At 38.7% G+C, this 19732-nt stretch overlaps 1 protein-coding gene and 2 pseudogenes across 2 annotated transcripts; 2 read left to right on the plus strand and 1 right to left on the minus strand.

The window, feature by feature from the left end:
* The first annotated feature begins 1318 nt into the window (after positions 1-1318).
* Positions 1319-14070, plus strand: LOC136284185 (angiopoietin-1 receptor-like; annotated as a pseudogene).
* Positions 8105-13178, minus strand: LOC131782782 (titin-like). 2 transcript variants are annotated; one of them, XM_059099518.2, is made up of 7 exons: positions 12695-13178; positions 12469-12580; positions 11668-11780; positions 11107-11165; positions 10426-10595; positions 9423-9725; positions 8105-8921 (listed from the first exon to the last, which is right to left on the minus strand). In XM_059099518.2, the coding sequence occupies exons 3-7, from the start codon at positions 11761-11763 to the stop codon at positions 8671-8673; spliced, it is 879 nt and encodes a 292-aa protein (XP_058955501.2). In that variant the 5' UTR covers positions 11764-11780; positions 12469-12580; positions 12695-13178; the 3' UTR covers positions 8105-8670. The 2 variants fall into 2 exon arrangements, with proteins under 2 accessions (XP_058955501.2, XP_058955500.2); XM_059099517.2 differs by having other exon boundaries at positions 12469-13178.
* Positions 14071-14419: 349 nt separating the features above from the next.
* LOC136284186 (uncharacterized) lies at positions 14420-16373 on the plus strand (annotated as a pseudogene).
* The last annotated feature ends 3359 nt before the right edge of the window (positions 16374-19732 follow it).

Genomic DNA, 19732 nt, shown 5'->3' on the forward strand with positions numbered 1-19732 from the left:
GATCAATTATTCCAACGACAGTGGAATTTCTCCGTACAGAAACCTCTTCCAAGGGACCCCCGTACTCTGAGGGACTGTAGATTCAATCGAGCTCATAAGTGCCAGGAAGCTGAGTGCCAATAAGAGCCAAGTCGTGCTAAGGATTGTGGATGTGACCCTGTAATGGAAGTCGTGCTGAAAAAGATCTTAATTTAAAATATCTAATCATACACCATTAGTCTTGTTTAGGTTAAGTAGCTGGCCCAGAGTAGCTTTTCTAATAAAGGGCCTTTAAGGACTTTTAAACATGAATTTGTGAAAAATAAGCTTAACGCTGTCGCTGCATTTGTTGAAGGTTAAAAGAGGAGGAAGACTGTTTGAAATCATTGAAACGGCCATTGCAGATTCTGGTGTCTACACCTGTAAAGTGGGCAAAAGCTCTCTCACCATCACGATACATGTTATTGGTAGGTAGTTGGTAATAAGCCTTTCAACCTAAACTAACTTTCCTTTATATTCAAAGGGAACCAGAAGTGTCGTTTATTGTTACATGTCTCAAATAAATTTTAACTTCCTAATACATAGAAGCAGTCCCTCCTTTTCGTCAAAGTCCGTCGCGTGATTCATAAATACCAGCGAAATAAGACTTGACGTAAGCTCGCCGCGGGAAGCTCTTGGAGAGATGTTTGCCACGAGCAAAACTTTCCTCAACTTGAAGATAACAATAGCTAAAACGGTAGCTCACAAATCCACAAAAAAGGTATATATAAACAGGAAGGAACAAGCAAGGCTAAGGATGAGGAAGATAAAAATGGATTTTAAATTACTTTGAAATATTAGTTGGATACGATGAAGAAACACAAAAAAGGCACTGATAAGCCATAGAGTTAAAAGGTTGGAGAAGATATATTAAAATGAAATGAAAATGACCACAAAATATTAGCACGGTACGATAGAAAAACACAAAAGAGGCACTGATAAGCCACAGAGTTAGAATTTTGGAGAAGATATATTAGAATGGAATGACTGTTAAGGATATCGAACAAAAGAACAGCCTTTTTTTTATTAGATCAATTGTCAATTACTTTAATTTGTGTGCCTTGTTACGATCGTAGTTACAATGTTTATCTTTTCCCTATTGGTTTGTAATCGGATCTTTTAGCGTCACCACGCGCATATAAAAGCTAAATTAGCGTCCCTATAAGCCAGAGTTTCGCAAGATTTCGCCTTGAACAGCAGTAACTTCGTTCTTTCGTTCCAAACCTTTGGCACAAGCGGGACCGATAATTTATGATGTCCGTTGTAGAGATGAGGGTGTGTTTTTTCTTATTACAGTTGAAGTCAAGGTGGAAATGGCCCTGAAGGTTGAAAATTACAACTATACTAAAGAGCTGGAGAATAAGTCATCGCTACAATACAAGTTAATCAAGAAAAACTTTACCAATGAGGTATGATTTGTTTTCCTCCTTTCATCTCTCCATTCCCTCTCTCCCCATTCCCTTTTGTTTTCTCCTAGGCTACTCGCATTTTGCTTTTCCTCCTTCCTCTGTTCTCTCTTCCTCCCTCCAGTAATTTCCTCCTTCCCCTCTCATTCCCCTCTCACCTTACAATCTCTCTCCTTCTTCCCTCTCTCTCTCCCATGTATGCCCTTCCGCCCTTCCTTCTTTTTTTCTCCTCCTTTCCCTTTCTTCGCCCTCCTTCCTTTCCCCTTCCAACACTCTACCATTTCTCCCACCCTCTCACTCTCTTCAGTCCTTCCTCCTTCCCTCCTCTTTCTCTGGATTCTTACCTTTCTCCTCACTGTCTGTTCGTACCAATTATTCCACCGAATGACTTACCAACCGTCTTTCTCCCCATCTCTCACCTCGTCAATAGGTTCAATGCTTTTAATGCAAGGGTTTAAAGGGTAATATTAATTGAAAGAAAAGTAACACCCCTTGTCATTTTTCAGATGGACTTCGTTTACAGAGATACTCCAGGATACATAAGAACAGAGGTTTTGAAAATGACGTGAGTGCCACAGCGTATTCCTAATTCTTAACTGCACCGTTCAAAACTCAAAATATCTCTTTTTCGCGTGAATCAGTCTTAATAGTATCTAATAGCATATCTCCTATTTCATGTGCCGTATTGATCTAAACGTGAATAAACAACATATATCAATGGTCCCCATTGCACATAAATTTATCCAAAGAGTCGCTTTTGCTTATCAAAGAAAAATAACAAACAATTCCATGATTATTGAGGAATATAACTCGTTATTGCATGAAGCTAAAAAACCCCCCTGAGTCCCTTTATAGTAATGAATCCTTAGACCAACGATTTTACACTCCGATTCTCTACAACTGAGTAACCAGAATAGAAAAGATGTTAAGTTTCGTGCTCGGTAATAGAATAAAGAAATAGATTCCCTCTTTCTTTTTCTTACTCCCCTGTTTTCCAATTTTTTATAAATTAGCGCGTTAGTAATCATTGTAGCTACAGTATGACTATTTGCTCAAACGACTTTTGTCCCTTGATATATTAGGAAAGGAAGTGTGGTAGTAGATTCAACATTATTATCCAAATTGTGACAACCGATCCCAAAAACGAAAAAACCATTGCAGATAAAAAGGCCTTCGTCGTTCAAACAACGAGTAAAGAAGCCGAAGATGGTTTTGTAAAGCAGCTAAAAGTGTCCAAGGTTATTCCAAAGAGTAAGTTCGTCGTAGTGAAACTAGTTCTTTACAAGTTTTTATTTAAATTTCGGGCGGGATTCGATATTTCCTGAGACTCCAGTCTCTTACAGTACCTCTTTCCACCCAGAAGCATGAATATGTATGAATGGGTGATAACAAACTGCCACTGCTACTGAAACAGAAGAGTTACCTGCAATGGAGTGGTGTCCAATCCAGGATAAGTAGTAACACTCCGGGTTTCTAATTTCTCCTTAAGGTATCATTGATTGGCAACTATGAGAGCTTTTGACTGTTGAACAGATACTCCTGTTGGGAAAATGGGATATTTATAAAAAAAACGTTGTGGAGAATGTGCAAACTGATGGTCAATGGACCTCTTGTTTCGTAAGGTTCAATCACCCGGGTAAGAAAGGATTAATGTCAATAGAAACGTTACATTAGGAGGCTTTTCTTGCATTATGTGATTGGAAAGGATATGAAGAAACAAATAAGCAGCAATATAAAAAAACACTCGCCATTATTAGAGTAATTTTTTAGATGTCTCTGTAACTTTAATACTTGCACCTTGTTTCATCGTTTAGCCCTCAGATAATCTCTTTGATTGTCCACTCACATTTATGATGGTTTTCTCTCCATTTTTCACTTTCAGCCGAACCTCCAGAACCTAATAGTGTGGAGATCTTCGATATGAAATCAGATGAGCTGAGTGTTCGATGGAAACTGTCGGAAGATGCTGAAACTTTCGACGCACGCACTTACTCGGTGCAATACAGAGCATATGGTGAAGAGACCTACAGCGAGCATACTCAAACAGCAACCACTGAAACTACAAACTACCCTTACAGGATTAAGTCTCTCGAACCTGAGACTATTTACTTGATACGGGTCGGTGCTGCTAACCCGTATGGACCCAATTTCAACGAGGAAACCGGCCATGAAACCGAACCCGCACGTAAGCCATTTTTTTACTATTCACAGTAATTTCTAAAATTGACAACAGGTTTTTCGTAAATAGAAGTTTTTTCATCAGTGTTTTGTTAACCTTTACACGTGACGTCTCGTTCATATTTTTGCTGGAAACTTGATCACTGATTATTTTATATCTTTAGGTTATGTATTACTACTGTACCTTCGCAATTTTTAAGCATCAAAACACTTTGGCAAACTTATGTTGGAAATTAAGTCTTCCTATTTTAAAATTTCGATAAATTATCTTGCTTCGAAAGTAGTGAGGGATAGTTTGAATTAAAGTCAGGTTTTAACAAGCTTTAACAAGTTTTAACAAAACTGTGTTGCTACTTGCATTTTATAGCATAAAGAATTGTACCCGCAATCTTACGCCTTACGTCTCACCTATGGCCATCCTTTAATACTGATATACAGCCTTTGAAAAAGGTCGACAATGTCATGTGTGGCTTTAATTCTGATATCACACATTTTTTATTACAGCTTTTGCTTGGTGGATTATTTTCTTGGCCGTGTTAGGTGTCCTCTTGATTCTTGGCATACTCATCGGCATTATTATTCACAGACTCAAGAAAGCGCAGGAAAGAAGAGAGCAAAGAGAGGCTCGGTTTCAAACTCTCCCATCCCAAAACGAGGCTCAAAAGGTACCCTTACGGCGGATTCCCTTCTTGTGTTAATCCTATATAAACATAAACCAGATACGGTTCTACAGTTGCATGCAATGAGAGCATTCCATTAAGAGTCGAAAAATCAAATCAAACTAATCGCAGCAGCCTATCACGACAAAGGAAAATATCCCGAGGATGAGAACTCTACGTAAAAAACAAGCAAGTTGCTTTAGGCCCGTTCAAGAGAGTGGTGCGAGTTTTCTGGACCAGTCACGCAGCGGAGCAAGTCAAAATCAAAGCAATCCAGGATTACCTTGGACACTCAATTGAACATTTCTCCATCAGAAATTTATCGCACATTACGAAAGGTTCTGTCGACCTATCCTTGCCATTTAACTAAAATCACACCATCCTTGATGTGAAATCACTGTCCACGCATATTTTGTCTTTCAGGGCGAAGTAGCAGTTTACCATGCGGAGAATGTTAAAGCGTTAACATGCTCGTTTACAAACAATGCTTACAAGCCGGGTGAGATGAACTGGAAAGAGTTTCTGTACGCGAATATCAAACTGTTGGATGAACTAGGTTCGGGAGCATTCGGCATCGTTTTTAAAGGAGAGCTGCAGCAAGAGAACGGGAACATCATTCCTTGCGCAGTAAAAACCTTAAAACGTAAGTCTAGTATGCAAGGCTCACGCGTAGCGTGTTAGTCAATAAACTTGTCAGTTTTGAGGAGTTAGTCAGTCAATCAGTCAGACAGGCAGTCAGTTAATCAGTCCGTCAGTCAGCCAGTTTGTTAATCAGTCAGTCAGTGAACTAGTCAGCCAATCAACTAGTAATTAAGACAGCTAATCAGCCAGCCATTCAGTCAGTCAGCCAGCTAGCCAGCCAGTCGGTCAGTAAGTCAGTCAGCCAAGTGATTATGGGAACTTTTATGTTGAATTTCTTTATATTTCCATGAATAACGAAAAAACTCTTGTGAGCTTCATATAAGTTACATATGTCAACTTGTTTTAAATGTCACCAAATCTCACCCTTGTTTTATGAAACAGCATCTGCCACAAAGGTGGAAAGGAAAGACTTGTACAATGAGTTGGAAATCATGGCCAACGTAGGAGACCATCCGAACCTCGTGAATTTGATCGGAGCATGCACCCAAGATGGTCAGTAAAACACTTGAACTATCATTCAGAACCCTAAATTAACCCTTTTACTCCAAAAAATTAAAGCGCAATTCTAGTTACCACACATTTACCACTCAATTAGTTATGATTAAGTGCTGCTTTGACTCTCAAGCTCTTCACATATTTGGTGGATAATGTATCAATATCGTGAGAAGAAGTTACACGTCAATCGCCTCTGGTAGTTGGTGGGGATTAAAGAAGCTGATTCACATTTAGTGCAACTTGAAATTTTAAGCCTGATTTTTTTTTTATGCTTGTTTGCAATCCTTTTAAATCTTTTCCATCTTTGACCATCCTCGCTTCTTCCTAATTCAGGCTTCCCATTTTATTGTGATTCTTTTCCACCAAACTAATATTCTGTGTTTTCATTTTACGTCAAGAGTAATAATACACATCCAAAAGAACGACCTAATTTCCCAAGCTCGTCATTTGCAGTCAGAGTCAATCTTCTTCATTCTTTGCTATCCTCGTTCCTTTCTTCCATTTTCATGTTTTTCGTCTAACCAACATAACATTTGTTGTATTTCCTTTTAATGAACATAATTTTCCACGTTATAACCGAAATATTAAAAATGTTGTAACTTGGCGCCCTTAACGTTTGAAACTATTTTAGATAAGTCCATTGGTTTCATTCCATTCATTTCTTTATCTCTAGACCACCTACTCGTTATAATAGAGCTCGCAGAAAACGGCTGCCTGTTAGATTTCTTAAAACAGTCCCGACAACAAGATGGAAATAACACTAGAAGCGGCTTAACAGAACATATGAAGACATCGATAGCCGTCGATGTAGCGCAAGGAATGGCACATTTAGCACGCTATAGGGTGAGTTCAAGGTATTACCTGTAACATTCTAGGGGTACCCACTTTTCCTCCTACCATACACCCCCATCAGTCCTCTGCACTGTCTACTCTTTCAATTTTTTTTTTTTGTAATTTAACCTCTGACAGTCGGGAACTTTATATACAAACATCACAGATATTTTCTTTTCTCACCTTATTTTCAACTTGAAAGTGTTTTGGTTTTTGTTTGGGGAAGTTTCTCTGTAGAGTTACGCAATGATGTAAGATGACTCGTCATTCTTAGTTCTGATTCTTTGGACAGAATTCCTTTATGATACCTTTCAAACGAAGGGCGAATTTTGATGAACAAAAACTGCTGAGGCATTTGATATTTGTCAAGTAACTTTAACAAACACCTACGACAATCAAACATAACTTGAAATTTTGTTTGTATCATTGTATTCACCGAGATCTCGCAGCAAGGAATGTTTTACTGGGGAAGGACTACGTTGCTAAAGTTTCCGATTATGGTATGGCACGTGATGTGTACGAACAGCTGATGTACAAGAAAGAAACTGAGGTAAATTACTCGTTAAAAGTACTAAAAGTATATAGACTTACAAATAGAATAATTTCTGTACTTCTCAGATCTGATTCGTACTCCCTCCGTACAGCTGATCGCTGATCGTCATGTTCTTGTGCTCTACATTATGAAAGTTTGGTATTCAAAAAGTCTCTTTTAATGGAAAGAATGGGAATTTAGCAGTAGGAATTCAACGAGTTGGCTCTTTTTGTCGAGAGGACGAGAACTAACATAAAACTCAACCATTATATGACGCTAGATCCAAGAGCACCCTTATGATTGCGATATCTCCTCTTCCCAAAAATTTCTTATACCGTACAATTGGATGAAATCATCTGGTAACCCAAGGCCAAGCTAAACGCAGTCATTCCGACGAAGAATTTCAAACTCATGTACGTGATTCTTTTATTTGCTTCTTTCAGGGTAAACTTCCGGTTAAATGGATGGCTGTCGAGTCCTTGGAGACATACACTTTCACGATGGAATCTGATGTGTAAGTCATTTTAAATGGCCAGGGTATGAGGCTAAAATCCTGACTGAAATACTCATCTACCAATGTAAGCCACTGAAATTCTGTAAATTTCCTTGACAGTTCACCAGCACCCTTTATGTATTTAGCGAGAGGGAGGGACGCCGTGAATTTAAAAAGAACTAAGATATTTAAAACTTTAAATGTATCGGTAATTCCAAATACTAATTTTTCTTAAATCTATTTATAATGAGCAAAAGATTAATTCTTACTTTCTGGACTTTTTTAATCTTCAATTTGTTTTTGTTCAAACGCAGGTGGGCTTACGGAGTACTGCTTTGGGAAATAGAATCAGGATGTGAGATTTGTTTCCATCTAGTAAAGCATCGGATTCAGAAAAATACCCTATGTGTAAATGTACTCTATAAACTCAAAAAAACACACAGCTATTACTACCAGGTCATGGGTCAGATGATGTTGACAGGTTGTCAATGGGTAGATTTTTATGTTTATTGTAAATTCTGACTTTCATTGTGAAAGATTGAGGTTCGAAGAAGAGTTTTGTTCAGAAATAAAGATGAAATTAGATCAGTTTTAATTTTGAATACCTCCTCCCAAAGCTGTTGCAGGTACACATAACCAGGCTTTGGAAGCACTTTTGTTGTTGGGAGCGACAGATTGTTCAGAAAGCTTTTTTGAGGGAGGACCGCAAAAAAAGCGCAAATTATAACGAGGATAAACGAGGGAGGATCTCATTTATAACATATAACCAAATCTGAGTTAATAAAAACAAACAAAACATAACCATGTGCGTTTGACAACTTGAGCCAAAAGTAAAATGAAAAATCTAATGTAAAAAGAATAGTAGATTCATTAATTGGATTTAGTGTTATGGATATGAAATTAATAAATATTTTATAGCTAAAAAACAGCGGGCTGAGTCTTCAGTCGAAAGGGAAAGTCGATCGCCAATAACACGTGCATCTGACAGCTCACCGGTCACGAAGCGACTCTTACCTCGAAATCCGGCCCTTCATCTCGCCTTATAGCCGCAATCCATATCGATTTCAATAAATCGTTCGAAGAAATGTTGAAAAAAGATAAATTCTCACCACTTTTATTTTTAGCTAGTAGTTGAAATAAGACCAGAAAAAAAAAATTCAGACCCGTACGGGATTTGAACCCATGACCTTTGCGATACCGATTCAGGTCTTATTTCAACTACTAGTTCAGTAGTGTTCATAGCTGCGAGGATCTCTTATATTTGTTTCTTCACCACATTGCATATATATGATTTTTATATATCTACAGTCATTATTTATCACTTCTATTTTGTTTGTCGTTACTACAGAAATTAACACAGCAATGATCGTGGTCCATCTCCACTCAAAACACTGTAATGTAACACAACGCTAAACCTTATGCCCGTCCAGTCTCGATTTGGTGCGCCACGCAATCCAAGATGGCGCTGCGTGATAAAGGTCCATAAGTGTATCTGCCGTATTGGTACCTTTTAAGCTTCGGTTTGGAATTGAAAAGCTTGAAACCGAGCCTCTCTTTGCTCTCTTCTTTCCCGCGCTTTCTTGCGTCTATAAATAATAATGCCGATGAGTATGCCAGAATCAAGAGGACACCTAACACAACCAAGACAATAATCCACCAGGCAAAAGCTGTAATAAAAAAGAATGTGTGATATCAGAATTAAAGCCACACATGACGTTGTCGACCCTTTTCAAAGGCTGTATTTCAGTGTTAAAGGAATGGCCATAGTTAAGACGGAAGGCGTAAGATTGAAGGTATGATTTCCCATGCTGTAAAATGTACGTAGCAATACAGTGTTACAACCGCTTGTTAAAAGCTGACTTTAATTCAAACTCTCCTTCCCTACTTTCGGAGCAAGGTGATTCATCGAAATTTTATAATAGTAAGACCAAATTTCCAGCGTAAGTTTGCCAGAGTGTTCCGATGCTTACAAATTGCGAAGATACAATAGTAATACATAAACCTGAAGATAAAAAATAATCAGTGATCAAGTTTCCAGCAAAAATATAAACGAGATGTCACGTGTAAACATTAACAAAATACTGGTGAAAAAACTTTCAATTCACAAAAAACCTGTTGACAACTTTGTCAAATTCAGAAATTACAGTAAATAATGAAAATTAGCTTACGTGCGGGTTCGGTTTCATGGCCAGTTTCCTCGTTGAAATTGGATCCATACGGGTTAACAGCACCGACCCGTATCATGTAGACAGTCTCAGGTTCAAGAGACTTAATTCTGTAAGAGTAGTCTGTAGTTTCAGTGGTTGCTGTTTGATTATGCTCGCTGTACGTTTTTTCACCATATGCTCTGTATTGCACCGAGTAAGTGCGAACGTCGAAAGTTTCAGCATCTTCCGACGGTTTCCATCGAACACTCAGCTCATCTGATTTGATATCAAAGATCTCCACACCATTAGGCTCTGGAGGCTCGGCTAAAAAGGAAAAATAGAGAGGAAACGATCATAAATTCCGAAACGAGTGCACAATCAAAGAGATTATCTGAGGGCTAAACGATGAAACAAGGTGCAAGTATTAAAGTTACAGAGACATTTGGAAATTACTTCAACAATGGCGAGTGTTTGTTGATTTTACTGCTTGAATGTTCTTGCCTCTGAGTGTATCAGTGGCATCACTCGCTCGTTGTTTTTCTTTCTTCATGTCCTTTCCAATCACATGATGCAAGAAAAGCCTCCCTATGTAACGTTTCTATTGACATTAATCCTTTCTTACCCGGATGATTTAATCTTACGAAACAAGTGGTCCATTGACCATCAGTTTGCACATTCTCCACTCCGTTTTTTTTCTTTATAAATATCCCATTTTCCCACCAGGAGTATTTGTTCAATAATCAAAAGCTCTCTTAGTTGCCAATCAATGATACTTTAAAGAGAAATTAGATTCCAGGAGTGTTGCTACTTCTCCTGGATTGGACACCACTCCATGGCAGGTAATTCATCTGCAATTTTGTCACGTTTCAGTAGCAGTGGCAGTTTGTTATCACCCACTCATACGTATCCATTCTTCTGGGTGGAAAAGGCATTGTAAGAGACTGGAGTCCTAGGAAATATAGAATCCTGCTCAAAATTGTTAAAAAAAAATTGTAAAGAACCAGTTTCACTACGACAAACTTACTCTTTGGAATAACTTTTGACACTTTTAGCCACTTTACAAACCCATCTTCGGCTTCTTTAATTGTTGTTTGGACGATTAAGACCTTTTGATCTTTGATGGTTGTTTCGTTTTTGGGATCGGTTGTTACAATTTCGATGATAATGTTGAAATCCACTACCACACTTCCTTTCCTAAAAATTAAGGGACAAAAGTCGTGTTAGAAAATAGTCATACTGTAGCTACAATGATTTATAACGTGGTAATTTATAGAAAAATGGAAAACAGAAGAATTAAGAATAAGTTAGAGGGCAAACAATTCTCTATTCTATTACCGAGCATGAAACTTTACATCTTTTCTACTCTAGTTACTCAGTTGTAGAGAATCGGAGCGTAAAATCCGTAGGTCTGAGGGTTGAGTACTATACAGGGTTTATTTAGCTCCATGCAATAACGACTTACATTTCTCAATAATCATGGAATTGTTTTTTATTCATCTTTGAAAAGCGAAAGCGATAAATTTATCCTCCGTGGAGATCATTGATATATGTTGTTTATCTACGCTTAGATCAATACAGCATATGAAATAGAAGATATGTGTGGCTATTACATACTACTGAAACTGATTCACTCAAAAATGGAATATTTTGAATTTTCAACTGTGGAGTTAGGAATTAGGAATTAGGAATACGCTCTGGCACTCACGTCATTTTCAGGACATCGGTTCTTATGTATCCTGGAGTATTTCTGTAAACGAATTCCATCTGAAACATGAAAAGAGGTGTTGCTTTTATTTCATTTATTAGTACTCTCTAAACCCATGCATTCAAAGCTACTGAACCTATTGACGAGGTGACAGGTTGGGAGAAAGACGGTTTGTAAGTCCTTCGGTGGAATAAGAAGAACGGATAGTGGGAAGGAAGGTAAGAATTCAGGGAAAGAGGAGGGAAAGAAGGACTGAAGGGTGGGAGAGGGTGGAGAAATGGTAGAAAGTTGGAAGGGGAAACGAAGGAGGGAGAAGAATGGGAAGGGAGGAGGAAAGAAGAAGAGAGGGAGACAGAGGAAGAGAGGAGGAGAGAGAGAGACAATGTAAGATGGAAGGGGAATGAGAGGGGAAGGAGGGGATTAATGGAGGGAGGAAGAGAGAACAGAGGAAGATGGAAAAGGAGGGAGGAAGGATTGAAGAGGAAAGCAAAAAGTGAGGGGAAAACAAAAGGAATGGGGAGAGGGGGAATAGAGAGATGGAAGGAAGAAAAGAAATCACACCTCCTCGGTAAAGTTTTTCTCGATTTCCTTGTATTGTGGCGATAAATTACTCTCCAGCTCTTCAGTGTAGTTGTAATTTTCAACCTGCAAGGCCATTTCCACCTTGACTTCAACTGTGGTAAGAAAAAAAAAAACACATCCTCATCTCTACAACGGACATCATAAATTACTTTTTCCTTCCTAGTATAGTATAGCCTCTTTGAGTTTTTGTCAACAACAACCGAACTAACACTTTGTAGTCGATTACAATCCATTTTAATTTTCTCCATCCTCGGCCAACCTTGTTTCTTCTCGGTTTTTTATAGCGTCTTTTGTGTTTTTCTATCGTACTGCGCCAATATTTAGTAGTTATTGTCAGTCCATTTAATGTATCTTCTCCAACTTTTTATGTCTTATGGCTTCTCAGTGCCTCTTTTGTGTTTCTTCATCGTACCCAACTAATATTTCAAAGTCATTTAAAATTCATTTAAACCTTCCCCTTCTTAACCCTTACTTGTAACTTCCTGTACGTTCAATCCCTCTTTTGCGGATTTGTGAACTATCGTTTTAGCTTTTGTTATGTTCAAGTTGAGGGAAGTTTTACTCGGGGCGAACATATCTCCAAGAGCTTACCGTGACGAGCTAACGTCAAATTTTATTTTACTGGTATTCAACGGACTTCGCTGAAAAGGAGGGACTGCTTCTATTTATTAGGAAGTTATTAATTTATTTGAGACATGTAACAATAAACGACACTTGTAGTTCCCTTTGAATCTAAAGCAAAGTGAGTTTAGGTTGAAAGGCTTATTATCATCTACCTACCAAGAACCTGTAGCGTGATGGTGAGAGAGTTTCTGCCTACTTTACAGGTGTAGGCACCAGAATCTGCAATAGCCGCGTCAATGATTTCAAGCTGTCTTCCTCCTCCTTTAACCTTCGACAAAAACATCGACAGCCTTAGGCTTATTTTTACAAATACTTGTAAATTCTTGAAAATAGAAGAAAGTGCTAGTTATACATTTATAGAAAACAAGGAGAGAAGAGGCACCTTTCTTTTCGCACTTTCGACCTCGATTCTGTCCCGACGTTCCCAAGTGTAACTTCCATCGCCACTAATGGTGCAGTTCAGAGACACTGACTCTCCCTTAATTACATTCACAACGGTGGGATCTTCAAAAATTGCTACAACAACAAAATATTGAACCAAAGTTTGCAAATATATCTTAAACTCACCTCAGCATTATTCCTCACAGATTAGTTCATTTTTATCTTTGATGAGTCAGATTGTTTTTTTACTTTATTTTATTTTTGATACTCAATAGGCCATTTTACAGTTGTGTACTTAGTTGCCAAGCCTTTGATTTGGAGTGAGGCTGAAGGTGACCTTGTTGTGATAGAGACCAGTATCCAATTAGCATGATAACAAAGTAATTTGCATTTGAAAAGCAGCAAGGTTTGTAACATAACAAGGTCACCCTTAGCCTCATTCCTGTTCAAAGGCTTGGCAACCAAGCACACAACTGTAAAATGGACTATTGAAGGACGAAATTATTTCGGGGTGACACCGATTTCATTTGCCTAGAAGTAACAAGAATAAAAAGCGGAATTTCGTAATTTTTCAATAGAGTCGGAATTCGCACGGAAATTCATAACTTTCCAACAAGAGAAAAATGAAATTCAAAGACGTTAAGTATGAGTTACTAGACAGCAAAAGTTTCTTTATCTTAAAATTCTAACACTTGAACGCAATTTTTGCCTTTATGGTTTGGTGTCCATCGAGCAATTTGCAAATCTGTCTTGAAAGCGCTTGTTCTTTCAAGGTTTGTGGCATAACATTCGTGGCAGTGCGTCTCGATTGTGACAAGGAAAAGAGACAAAACATGGCTTGAAAGCGTTTAGTCTTCCAAACGTCTTTTCCCTGCCTTACTTGTCTATGCATTGCAGAATATGTTTCACTTGAAAGTGAGTCTTTCAAGTTTTTCAGGTGGGCCTGAGATAATTTATAGTCTTGAAAGTTGTTCCTTCAAGAGCAAATTGAATCACACAAACTTTAAAGAGTGTTTTCACAAGTCTCTCCAAAGTGATCAGATACAATGCTAATTCAACTAGTCTTGTGATGCACACAAGCTCACTTACTTTTATCACTTACCGAAAACTTACTTCTTGGCTTGTCAGCAGAAATATTACTGCTGCTTCTACGCAATCAAAGTTTAGCAATGAGGTGAAGAGATCACAAAATCGAAAGAAAAACTAAGAAAGTACTTATCTGACTCAAGCAATTGCCGTAGTCTAGCCTTTGATGTTCTAGAGGAGAGAAAAAACTGCAGGTTAAAAAGAGGAAACGATTGCAATAAGCTCATTCATTCCGTTCCCGGCGCGTCAAACGCCGGGGTTTTAGTTCTCCCTGGTTTCAAACGAACCTAGACCTCGCTCAGTGCTAACATTCCAAAAACTTGCGTGACGTCCTAGACGTGCCAAAAGTCACGTTTCACGATGCAGTGACACTTCATGGCAGCCCAGCTTGTACTTAACCCTTATCACGAGGCTTGGGTGAAGTCCGAAAAAGTCATGAGTTTCAGAATACTAATTTGTTTCCAAAACTAAATTTTTGAGCATCTTTTGGTCGGAAGAGGACTAATGAGTAATGTGACTGCTGGATGTGTCAAAAATGCCAAAAATAATTCTAGAAAAAATTTAAGAACTACAAACTACACTTGAGAGATCTGCAAGGTTAATACGCCGTATGTTGGACTTAAAGGATTGTAAGTAGTAAAATCTGGCGGAATTTGCTCTGTCGCAGCCACAAGCCTGCTATGCACCGTACACCTTCGGCTTGAAACATCGGTGGACTTATTTTTTGCGGACTCTGCCTGATATCCATGATTTGCTAGGAAGCAATATCGCAAGTGCTCCTGACAGCAATTCTAGAGCGCAAAATCAGTCACAGAGAGAGCGACATTCTTGCCCTGCCAGTACGCTTAGGACTAGGAAATCCTTGTCAGGATGCTAAGTGCGAGTACATCTCCTCAGTCGAAATCTTGGCTCCTTTTGTCACGCAAATCGACTCTCACTTGCACCAACTACCAGACGAGGCCCTAATTAAATCTGCGCAATACGCCATAAGAAATGAAAGGACGAAAGAACTCAAAGAAAGGAATGCACGAATCAAGCAGGAAGCTTCACAGAAGACACGACGCGCGCTACAACTGGTCGCAGAGAAAGGAGCATTTGTTTGGTTAACTGTATTACCACTCCAAGAACTAGGATTCACCCTAAACAAAAGAGAGTTCCGTGACGCTACGACTGGCCGATTGATGATATCCCCTCCACCTATGTATGCGGGTGGGTATACCTCTACGGTAGACCATGCAGTGGTATGTAAACAGAGAGGGTTTATTGATCATCGACACAACGAGCTGAGAGACCTAGAGGCCGAACTCTTGAGTTCTGTATGCAGCGATGTCAGGATGGAGCCTATCCTCCAAGACATTTCGGGAGAACAGCTGAGTAGAGGAACCAATAGTGCGCCTGATGCGAGGTTAGACATTCATGCCCGTGGGTTCTGGGAGCGCCAACGTGCCGCACTCTTTGACGTGCGGGTTTGTCACCCTAATGCCAACTCGTACCGGAAAATGGAGTCCCAACAGGTCGATCGGATACGTGAGAACGAGAAGAACCGCCAGTATTCTAGAAGAGTACTAGATGTTGAACAGAGAACATTCACCCCGCTGGTTTTACGACAACGAGTGGAATGGGGAAAGAATTCCTTAAGTCTCATTGTAGATTGGCAGAGCTCTTTGCCTCAAACAGAGAAGTACAATATTCCACAGCCATCTCCTGGGTAAGTGCTCGTTTCGTTTGCGCTTTTGCGGTCTTCTCTTGTCTGTTTAAGAGGCTCCAGGAACATTGGGAAAGTTCAGCGTCACATTAAGAACAAAGAAATTGATATTGAAGTTGTTGATGGGTCCATCTCCCAGGTATTTTTATTGCCAATTTTTACATTTCTTAATATCAGCCTTTAATTCTTTATTGCTATATTTTAACCTACAGAAATCTTAGCTATTTCAATCAAAGTTTTTAAATATATTCTATTTTTTTTTCCTTAGCAAACATATTAGTAATGTATTTATATTTAAAATTTTATTGCTATCGACATATGTAAAAAATATAGAATTATAAATTCCATTGTAAATATATTTTAGCACTTGAAATAAATACATTTCCCTTTCATTATTGTAAGGTAGGTTTGTCCTTAATTTTTCTGTCTAATCTAGACCATATATATGGTCCAAAGTACCTATAAGAATGTTTCCCCGTGATGTACACTATTAAATCTGGGTAAATGAAAATCCGTTTTTCTTCAGCGATATTTGGATGACTGACCATTAAAAATGTCAACGACATTACTAAGGTACCAAACCATATCTAACTTTGTACATTAAGGTTGCAAGATCTCGTAAACGCCTGTTTTTTAGGCTAAGTAGATTGGCACGGGTAAGAAGATAGAGTACTCCACTGAATGTGTGTTATACAGAATCTTAAGGGCCCGTTCCTGTACTCTTTCAACTTTTCTGGAAATGGGAGTACTGAAATCAGGCGATAATTTTCTTGGGCTTGTTTGTCTCCCTTTTTGAATACAGGTGTCCATTCCCCCATTTTCCTCTTCGTAGATCAGAAACCCTCAGCAATATAGTGGTGGAATATGGCCCCCAAAGATGGAGCAGTAGCGGAAGCAGTTTTCTTAAGGAGGATAGGTACAGTAAGAGAGTCCCAACTGGGGATTTCCTAGGATTGATAATTTCAATAACATCAGGCACATCTGTTTCAGTAATTGCTGGGAAGCTGAAATCCAGGGCTGCATCATGATGTTTTCTTGGTGTAATATTGGTGATCCTCCTCAAGTAAATCATGCACATGTTGTCCTCCGATATTTAGCGCTACATTGGCAAAATAATCCGCAAAACAATTAGCAACAACGACCGCATCATTCTTCGGAACATTTCCACCTACATTCAGACTGGTAGGATTATTCTTAGCAGTTTTGTTGCTAATGAAAGGCTTAAAAGTGTTGTAGACGTCCCTTGGGTTTACCCTGATCTTTTCCAAATTCGTTTTCCAGAATTGTTTAATTCCTTACCTGTGCTCTTTCGTGGCCAGATTTATGTACTTCTTCTTCAGTTTGACGTTTTCATTAGTTTTGTTTTCGCAAATAGTCTCTTCTTTCTGATGGCTTTTTTCCAGTCTACGATCATGTACGGGACATCGTTTTCTCGCACTCGTTTTCTCCTAGTTGGTGCATGATAATTGATCATGTAATTCATCAGTCCGTTCCAGTAATCGATTCTATCGTCGATTTCCGTGAATATCTCACCCACATGCCAGAGAGCGTTTGAAAGGTCATCTGTCAATTGCTCGCAATCAGTGGTTTTTAGATTTCAACCCAAGATTGTTTTTGGCTTGTAATGAGTAATTTTCTCATTTATTAGGCCGTATATAAGGCAATGATCACTGATGTATGGATTATAGGTCCCACCCTTTGTAAAAATATCAGGCCTATTCATGAGTATAACAGCGATCACGGTGGATGATAAGTTTGATATTCGGGTAGGGCTGGTTATTAGACATTCTAAACCAAAGCCGTCCTCCAAATCTTTCAATATTTTGCCTTCTCTTTTGTTTGTATCCGGCCTATTGAGATTGAGGTCCCCCGCGAGAACTGGCGTTTGTTTCTGCATCTCGGCCCACATGAATAAAGAATTAAGCTTGCCTTCCTTAGCGATGAAAATATCTTTCGGTTTTGCGTATTTCAAATCCTCGGTTGACGTAATTAACCTTCGGTAAAACTAAGTTTTGTTTATTTAATATACCACTCACACTGGAGAAAATTCTAGGATTGTCTTCAGACACAGAATAAACAGAGTCACCCTGAATGAAAGCATAAAACACGTTAAACTTAAAAATGTGTCTATTACCGTTGAACGAGTCATTACCAGAAATCAGAGACATATTACGTCACGAATAGCGCACGTCAATCAAAAATCACTGAAGAAATGGCTTCCCGGTGTTACAAAGAAATGTATGGAAGCAAAAACAAAATCTCGTATTGTGGTTGTCTAAGAAGATCCAATTTTGGTGCCGACCTCTCATAGAAAAATAATATGCCCTTGAACTCTGAAGCAAAGGTTTGTTGATAATTTACCTTCACTTTAGAGCTTTAAAACAACCAGTGTCTTTCATGCCTCCATTGGTGCCGACCTCTCAAAATTTTCTTCAGTTTACGATCTCTTAAAACACGTAAAGTAGAGCCATTTCTGATAAAATAGAAGGCCGCATATTAAAAAACACAAATAGGATATTTTTACGGATAGATTTAGCTCCATTTGGGCTTGCAGATTCCTGGTAGGACTCGAAAAATGGATACTTTCCACCGCTCTTCTCGTCGAAATCTTCTCTGTTTACCACCTGTGCTACAGCTTGCTAACTAAGCTTTTACCGCTGTTCAAAAAACATGCTGGCTCAGTAAAGCGACAAATTTAAATCTGAACAAAACCTTGTATCACGATGAGTTCCAGTCATATTTCTTTTAAATGTCTGATGTTGTTTTGCTTGATTTTGAGAAGAAAGCTTTAGAGTTTCGTTTTCGTATTATGTTTTCGTGTTCTAAAATGAATTCTTCAACTGAGTAAACAGAAGCGAACCTTCCCTCGGCCATTTTTCAAAGCGCGCGGGTTTTGTGCAACGGCTCTCGCATGACGTTCTCTTCAGTACGTTCATTCATCATTAGTGAAATTTCGTCGTTCGCGTTGCTGATTGGACGAACGATTATTTTTCACGGTGAAATTTTGTCGTTCGTACTCCTGATTGGCTACATCTAGAATCAATACGAATTTTATTCACTTCGATTTTTGTGGGTAAATCTCAGTACCTATGAAATAAACCGTAATACAGGCATAAGAAGCCAGATGATTTTGGAACTTTGGAACATATGGAGCTTAAATCTTAGTTTTTTTTTTTTGCGGGCAACTGATTCAAACTTCCTTTTATCCGGGAGTTTTGGTCACCCGTACGGGAGAGCGGGAGATTGGCTCTGTGTCCGGGAGACTCCCGAATAATCCGGCATATATGATGATATAGCTCTAGATAGATACATCCCTTACACCATTCTGATGAAATGGCACCAGCTTGTTGGGGTAAAAGATGACAAAGAAATGAATTAGACTTAATTGACTACCTTAACTTTTGGATCCTGGGTCAATTCAATCCATCGAATTATGGATGTACGCGGAGGTTGCTAAGCAAAAGAAAAAAAGCGTAAGAGGGGAGGTGCGACTCTAGCTTCTTGAGTGCTTAGCAAACCTTCCAAGTGCATCCAAAACTCGATGGTTGTTCGCTGCATGCTGATCATTTCTTTAAACTTTGCTACTTTCAAACACCTTTCACTCAGTGTGGAAAATAAAAGAAAGTAGTAGATACATACTTATAGAAAATAAGGAAAGAAGACTCCTGTCTTTTCGCATTTTCGATCTCGATTCCATCCCGACGTTCCCAAGTATAACTTCCATCGCCACTTATGGTGCAGTTCAGAGACAGTGGTACTTCCTCAGTTACATTCATAACAACGATGGTGTTATGATGTCAATTACTACGACAACAAAATATTGAACCAATGTTAGCAAATATATCTTAGACTAACCTCAGCATTATTTCTCAAAGATTAGTTCATTTTTAACTTTGGTGAGTCAGATATTTTTTTTACTTTTTCAGATTATTTCATTTTCGATACTAACTTGAAGGACGAAATTATCTCGTGGTGACAGCCATTTAATTTGCCTGGAAGTAACAAATTATCTTATAATACCCCTCACCGACCTGGTACCCACAATTTCTTTAGAAACTTATCTCCCAAGTAAGCAACTTGTGAAGCTTTCTTTCAGTCGCGACATGGTTTTTAGATTATATTAATTTTTTCACGCGTTACGTTTGATCTTAAGCAAGCTAGTCGTGGTTCAGTGTATCCCCGTTTTGGCGGGGTCCATAAGCCGTATGGCAAAATGTTGCAGTAGATGCATAATCACGTAACAACAGT

This window comes from Pocillopora verrucosa, chromosome 11 (genome assembly GCF_036669915.1).
Source record: "Pocillopora verrucosa isolate sample1 chromosome 11, ASM3666991v2, whole genome shotgun sequence".
NCBI lineage: Eukaryota > Metazoa > Cnidaria > Anthozoa > Scleractinia > Pocilloporidae > Pocillopora > Pocillopora verrucosa.

Coding starts and splice junctions, on each gene's coding strand:
- LOC131782782 (XM_059099517.2), bottom strand. CDS start 12,595: ATGTTTTTGTCGAAGGTTAAAGGAGGAGGAAGACAGCTTGAAATCATT. Junction 9,726..10,425: donor GTCAAAAGTTATTCCAAAGA/GTAAGTTTGTCG, acceptor TTTCCTTTTTAG/CCGAGCCTCCAGAGCCTAAT. Junction 8,922..9,422: donor CCATGAAACCGAACCCGCAC/GTAAGCTAATTT, acceptor TTTTTATTACAG/CTTTTGCCTGGTGGATTATT.